The sequence below is a fragment of the Protobothrops mucrosquamatus genome, unplaced genomic scaffold (genome assembly GCF_001527695.2).
Source record: "Protobothrops mucrosquamatus isolate PMUCROS unplaced genomic scaffold, P.Mucros_1.0 scaffold4182, whole genome shotgun sequence".
Taxonomy (NCBI): Eukaryota; Metazoa; Chordata; class Lepidosauria; order Squamata; family Viperidae; genus Protobothrops; species Protobothrops mucrosquamatus.
Genome location: NW_015390107.1, coordinates 20,566 through 27,546, shown reverse-complemented (window position 1 = coordinate 27,546; position 6,981 = coordinate 20,566). Strand labels below are relative to the sequence as shown.

At 44.7% G+C, this 6,981-nt stretch overlaps 1 protein-coding gene across 1 annotated transcript in view; it reads right to left on the bottom strand.

Annotated features, from left to right (window-relative positions):
- The window catches only part of DDX52 (DExD-box helicase 52), a 25,137-nt gene that overhangs the window by 13,243 nt on the left and 4,913 nt on the right, over nucleotides 1-6,981 (bottom strand). Inside the window, exons 5-9 of the mRNA XM_029286592.1 lie at nucleotides 6,395-6,491; nucleotides 5,636-5,812; nucleotides 3,318-3,429; nucleotides 3,160-3,232; nucleotides 2,505-2,708 (exon numbers count right to left, since the gene is read on the bottom strand). Of these exons, the coding sequence (XP_029142425.1) occupies nucleotides 2,505-2,708; nucleotides 3,160-3,232; nucleotides 3,318-3,429; nucleotides 5,636-5,812; nucleotides 6,395-6,491 (663 nt within the window). The remainder of the gene's footprint in view (nucleotides 1-2,504; nucleotides 2,709-3,159; nucleotides 3,233-3,317; nucleotides 3,430-5,635; nucleotides 5,813-6,394; nucleotides 6,492-6,981) is intronic.

Genomic DNA, 6,981 nt, shown 5'->3' with positions numbered 1-6,981 from the left:
AAGCTAGCAGGACTGGCCTAAGGAGTATTTTAATTTGGTTTTAAAATAATTTTAAAAAGAAACGGCCAATAATTAATATTTCATTTTAATTACATTTTAAATTTAGTATTTTGTATTGTTATCTGTTTTAACTGGCTGTAAGCCGCCCTGAGTCCGCTAGGAGAAGGGCGGGGTACAAATTTGATAAATAAATAAATAATAAATAATATTTCTACGTTTGCCTTGTGTCATTGTGTATGTGCATGCCTTGTGTATGTCTAGTTTAATGAAGAGAAGGACGAGGGGGGACATGATAGCAGTGTTCCAGTATCTCAGGGGCTGCCACAAAGAAGAGGGAGTCAAGCTATTCTCCAAAGCCCCTGAGGGCAGGACAAGAAGCAACCAGTGGAAACTAACCAAAGAGAGAAGCAACCTAGAACTAAGGAGAAACTTCCTGACAGTGAGAACAATTAACCAGTGGAACAACCTGCCTCCAGAAGCGGTGAATGCGCCAAACACTGGAAGTTTTTAAGAAGAGACTGGACAGCCATTTGTCTGAAATGGTATAGGGTTTCCTGCCTGAGCAGGGGGTTGGACTAGATGACCTCCAAGGTCCCTTCCAACTTTATCATCATCATCATCATCATCATCATCATCATCATCATCATCATTATTATTATTATTATTATTCAGGAAGTGTTACCAGAGGTCCAGAAAACATATTTCGTCAAAACGTCCCAAAGATGCTTTTCAAAAGGCAAACTGGACTTTCTTGGGAGTTTTTTTCTTTGAAAAAGTTTCGCTTCTCATCCAAGAGACTTCTTCAATTCACGCTGCTTCTCGGATGAGAAGCAAAACATTTTAAAGGAAAAAATATCAAAATGAAAAAGATCTCTTTGGTCTTTTAATTTTTTTTTCCTTAATTTATTTTTTTTTCAAATGGCATGAAAACATGGTTTATCTCAATGTGTTTATTGATGGTTGATTTGTCTGAATGCCAGTGTCATCGCTGCTAACATCGGATGTTTTTGCATTGACAACAGATGGAAATGCAACCATTTTCTTATTTTGTTTTACTCTTCAGAGTAAGAGTTAGATGATGCTGGGGGGAGGAATGTGCATGAGAGTTTAGCTAGACATAACATTACTGAACCTAGTGTGAGAAACAAGGTTATTGAAATAAGAGATGATAAAGAATTGGCGGGCTGGAGAGCTGGAGGGGAAGCCCGTGCTTCAAACTAATTGGGAAATGTGATTTATGACTGTTAATTGGGGGAGGGAATTGTGCTTTGATATTATGTGCTCAGGGGAGGGGAACTCAGTTTTTGGCTTCCACTATGTTCGTGCCAAAGCTATACTACTCCAATAAAGATTCTTTAAGGTAAACAATGCCTCAAAGTTGTTTGAAGAGTTTCATCTGTCGGAACCATGACAGCCAGGCTTCCGGGAATTCTCTAACATTTTGGGATTTAGCTTGGTCTAGGACAGGGGTCCGCAACCCCGTCTGTAGACTGATACTGGGCTGCGGCATGCCAGAAACCGGGCTGCGCAAACAAGTGAAGCCCCATCTGCGGGATGCAGGCACGGGCTCAATGGAAGCGCCAGGATCAGTGCCGCTTTTCAGCTGATTGGCACTTCTTCGGGGCTGTCGGCTCAGAGGAAGCACCAGGATCAGCGCCAGGCTCCAGCTGGAGCCTGGTGCTGATCCTGACACTTCTGCTGAGCCCAGAAGAAGCGCCGATTAGCTGGAATGTTGCAGCATCTCCAGGGTCTTGAGATTTACATTCAGATGCTTGGCAACTGATTCATATTTATGATGGTCATACTGTCCCAGGGTCACGTGAAGTGACCAAAACCTGCTGCAACCACCCAACAGATGGGAAGAATAAAAACCAAACACCCACCCCCGCTGCCAATCCTCAACAGAAATTCTCACAACAATTAAAACCTCGGACAGGAGGAAGAGCGCCGCCAGGTGGGCAGGCAGGTGTCTTACTCGGCTGTGGCTTGGGGGGCACTTTTTTCAGTGCCACTGTAACTTTGAACAGTTACTAAGCGAACTGTTTTAAGTCGAGGACTACCTGTACTTTATCACTTTTTTTCTTCTTTTTTTTTTTTGGTCATCAAGTTTTTGACCCCTTGCTAGGCGACTGGTGGTACTTGGATATTGCCATATCCTAAAAGTGGTACAATGGGTGAAAAGGTTGAAAAGCCCTGACCTAAACAACCATCTGATAGATGAAAGTTGAGTCCAAAGGACTTTGTATATCAAAAAGTCAAGCAGCCGCTTCAGCTTAGCTAAAAAACTGCTTGTTTCTTCAGCAGGGTAAGCAACAGCAATGGAAACTGCCCAGAATAGGAAGAGGAGCAATGGAACTCCATGGGAAGAATTTGATTCCAGAGCAGGAAATGAATGGGCAAGTGACTTCCCTTCCGCGGTAGAGACCAGGCAAGGAGAACGAATCATCTGCCGAGAGCAATCCACCCTCAATCAGGGAGAGCCAGCCTTTAATCCCAACACTCACCTTGCTCCGATGGATACAGATATGATATTGTCCAGGTTGAGTTTACACCACTGCTCTACGTCATGCGCGAACGTTGCACTGAACATGGCTCTCTTGACAACGTGGGAGGAACATGCCAAGAAGATGGTAGCCAGCTGGTCTCGGAATCCTGTCTTCCCATCTTCAAACAATTTGTCTGACTCATCCACCACCAGCCATTCAACTCTAGGGCAGAAAAGATAAGGCTGCAATTAGGAGGTGCTACATAGACAGTAAAATCACATCACTGCTCACTGCCAAACTCCAGATGGCCTTATTAAGGCTGGTGAGCAACTATCAGAATGAAAGGGTATGGATATTTAATTATTTGCTAATTGATATATAGTTGATTTTTCTTATAAGCGCCTCTGCGATGAACACTATTTCTCCTACGTGCTTCTTCACAACCACCCTTTTCTGCTACCAGCTAGCAAAATTATGCAAACTCTATGGACATTTGTTTTACGTATATATTATACATTTTAATCGGCGTGGGATTTTTGGGGATCAACATCTTTAGGCAAAATTAAATCTACAAACAGCACTAACACTGCAGGCCTATCCTTTAGCAACTACCACCAAATGTAGACATACATTTAAAAAATGGTGGAGGGGGGGTGTTTCTATTCCTTTTTACCTGGTAAGATCAATGGCTGGGGGGTCTTGTTTCAGCAGATAGATAAGTCGGTTTGGAGTAGTCACCAAAATATCTGTAGAAAAAGCAACAGTTAAGAACAGCTAGAAAAAAGCAAGGAGATGGAGTTGAATACGGGTCCCTATTCATTCCTACTTTACCAAATTTCTGAGAAGATTTTGGCCCAAATTTCTTTGCTGTTTCAGCAGCTTTGTGAATCAAATGTATCCTGAAGCCGATACCCTCAGACAACTTAAGTAGCTCTCTGTGGGTCTAAAAGGGAGAGAAACGAGACACATATTTATTATACAGATTTAAATATCGGAAGGGTCATTGTTATTTTCAGAAGAAGAAAATAAAATAAATACAACAGGGACCATCGTAATGGAAGAGAAGGAAATCGAATCCTTTTGCAGTGTACTGGGATATTGACCAAAGATTATTAAAATGGTGGTCCACTTTGATTTGCTACATTACCTGGAGGATAGTCATTGAGGATGTACATGTAGACCTCGCTTAATGACTGGCGGTTCAAGGTAACCACAGATTTAAAAAAAAGCTACATACGACCTGTCCTCAAAGTTATGACTGCTGCAACCCCACCTTGCAGCCACATTTTCGCTTTTCAGGCATTTGGCAATTGGCTCGCATTTACAACTGGATGCAGTGAACTGCAGTCACATGACTGTGATTTGCAATGGGTTTTTTTTGCCATTTTCCAGCAGAAACCGTCAAAAAAACGCCACTTATCAGATATGCTGGATTCGATTAACAACCACATGATTAATTTAATGACTGCCATGACTCGCTTAACGACCTTCATAAAAAAAAGAGTCCTAAATTTGACTCAGGTCGTGCGGGATCCTGCTTAACGACTTATGACCAAAATTCTGGGCTCAATAGTGGTCGTAAGCCGAGGACTATCTGTACCCTTCCCACCCCAGCAGTATATCTGCCCATCATGGGGGATGCCGCGGGAGAGGCATGCTCTAAGTTCCATTTGCAAGAGTGCCATTTGGCGAGTGCCAAGAGCAGAGCCATTTCTGGCACCTGCCCTTTGGGGCCTCATTCCCTCAACCCTGCTAGCCTTTTGCAAAACATTGAAAACCTGGTTTTGCCGTCAAGCCCGGGGCCCTGAGGGTATGGGCGAGCCTGTTTCTTGATCGTGGTTGAGTTAACTGAGATGGTCTTGGCTGCTGTATTATTTTATGTTATTTCTGTTGTTGGTTTTTTAAACGTTGGTTGCTTGTTTTATTATATCGTTATTCTGTTTTTCAGCCGTTACCCATCAGGCATATGAGATGGGCATCCATACAAATTCATGAAATAAATAAACAAGGCCAAGGTGGCTTACATGGGTGCGTATGTATTCGTTATTTGTTCGATCAGGGGTCTTCAAACTTGGCCCTTTTATGACTTGTGGACTTCAACTCCCAGAATTCCTCAGCCAGGCACGCGTGCCTGGCTGAGGAATTCTGGGAGTTGAAGTCCACAAGTCATAAAAGGGCCACGTTTGAAGACCCCTGTGTTAGATTTATACTCCACTAACAGTACTTGGGAGACTACTGCAATCTGATCTGACTCTGGGCAACAAATTAATAAAAGACAAGTGGTAATCAGCATGCACTAAAGCAGTGGTTCTCAACCTTTTTAATGCCGCGACCCCAACCGGTCGTAAGTCGAGGACTAAACCGGTCGTAAGTCGAGGACTACCCAACCGGTCGTAAGTCGAGGACTTTCCCTGCCCGGGAGCGCCACGCATGCGTGGTTCCGCCCCCTGCGCCGGCCGAGGCGTAGCTGGCAAGCGGCAGAGACGGAGCAGGCTGACCACCAGCTGGCCCAGCCCAAGGGAGGTAAGGCACCCGCCGGAAAAGGGGAAAAAAATGGCGGACAAAAAAAATGGCGGACAGCCTTGTTTGGCGACCCCCGTGAAATGGTCGATCGACCCCAAATGGGGTCCCGACCCACAGGTTGAGAACCACTGCACTAAAGCAACTTCCACAAACTGTGTACAGTTTAAAAAAAAAACAAATTCTCCCCAGACGGGGGAAGATTCTCTCGAGGTTTTCGACTGGAGGCTAAACACTAAACTCTCTCCTTCCTTTTTTCTCTATCGCTACTATTCTGTGGTGTAGGTTGGGTGAAGAATGACTGGGCTAACTCTCCCCCCCCCCATTTGAGAGAACCTCTGTGCCTGAGAATAGCCATTAACCTGGGCCTTCCTGCTTCTAGACCAGGGGTCTCCAACCTTGGCCACTCTAAATTAATTTGTGGACTTCAACTCCCAGAATTCCTCAGTCAGCCATGCTGATTGAGGAATTCTGGGGGTTGAAGTCCATAAGTCTTAAAAGTTGCTAAGTTTGGAGACCCCTGTCCTTGACTAACACCTTCATCCATACTTATTGTGCTTTGCTTGAACAGCCCGCTGCCTGTTTGAACGTATCTTTAAGCCAAATTTAGAAGATGAAAGTCACCTTACCTGACTAGCGAGTTCCCGCGTGGGCGAGAGCACAAGCGCTCTGAAACCTTTATTCATCGGTTGCTTGAGGTGGGTTAAAATGGGGATGCTAAAAGCCAACGTCTTCCCGGAGCCAGTGGGAGCACAAGCCAGGAGCTCACGACCCTGGGATGCAAAGGGAAAAGCAACAAGGCTCAGCTAAAGACAAAGAACATATAGGTCAGGGATCTTAAAAATTGGCCCTTTTATGACTTGTGGACTTCAACTCCCAGAATTCCTCAGCCAGCGTGTCTGGCTGAGGAATTCTGGGAGTTGAAGTCCACAAGTCATGAAAGGGCCATGTTTGAAGACCCCGGATATCGGTGCACCAAAACTGGCAAAGGGGGGAAACAAAGCAGGCAGATGAATTTCAGTTCTGCAGGCTGGTAAGCGTTTCTAACACCCTGAGGGCACCAAGCACTTGTAGCAATTATGCCAATCATCCTGAAATCAGTCCTGCTTGGTGGACCCCCATCAATCCTTCCATTAGAAATGTAACAGTGAGATATTTATTATAGCTACGTTTGCTCAGAGGCAGCTACTACACCAGGGTAGTCAACCTTGGCTCTTTTATGACTCGTGGACGTCAACTCCCAGAATTCCTGAGCCAGCCATGCTGAGGGGAAAGGGAGTTGAAGTCCACGAGTCATAAAAGGGCCAAGGTTGACTACCCCTGTACTACACTGTACAGGTAGTCCTTGACTTACGACATTTAGTGACCGCTCAAAGTTACAACAGCACTGAAAAAAGTGACTTATGACCATTTTTCACAGTTACGACCTTTGAAGCATTCCCCATGATCGTGTGATCAAAATTGAGACGCTTGGCAGCTGGTTCATACTTATGACGATTGCAGTGTCCCGGGTCTCATGTGATCCCCTTTTGCGCCCTTCTGACAAGCAAACTCAATGGGGAAGCCAGATTCACTTAACCGCCGGGCTACTAGCTTAACAAATGCAATGATTCACTTAACAACTGCGGCAAGGAAAGTCACAAAATGGGGCAAAACTCACTTAACAAATGTTTCACTTAGCCACATAAATGTTGGGCTCAATTATGGTCGTAACTTGAGGACTACCTGTACAGGTAACCCTCGACTTACAACCCTTTGTTGAGGGACTGTTTGAAATCACAAAGGCATTGAAAAAAAGTGACTTATGACTGCTCCTCACACTTGTGATTGTCTCAGCATCCCCACCGTCACATAATTAAAATGTGGGCAGGTATTTACAACGGCTGCAGCATGCTGGCATCCCATAATCACTGTGTGTGACCTTCCCAGCCAGCTTCTGACAAGCAAAGTCAATGGGTGAAACCCGATTCGCTTA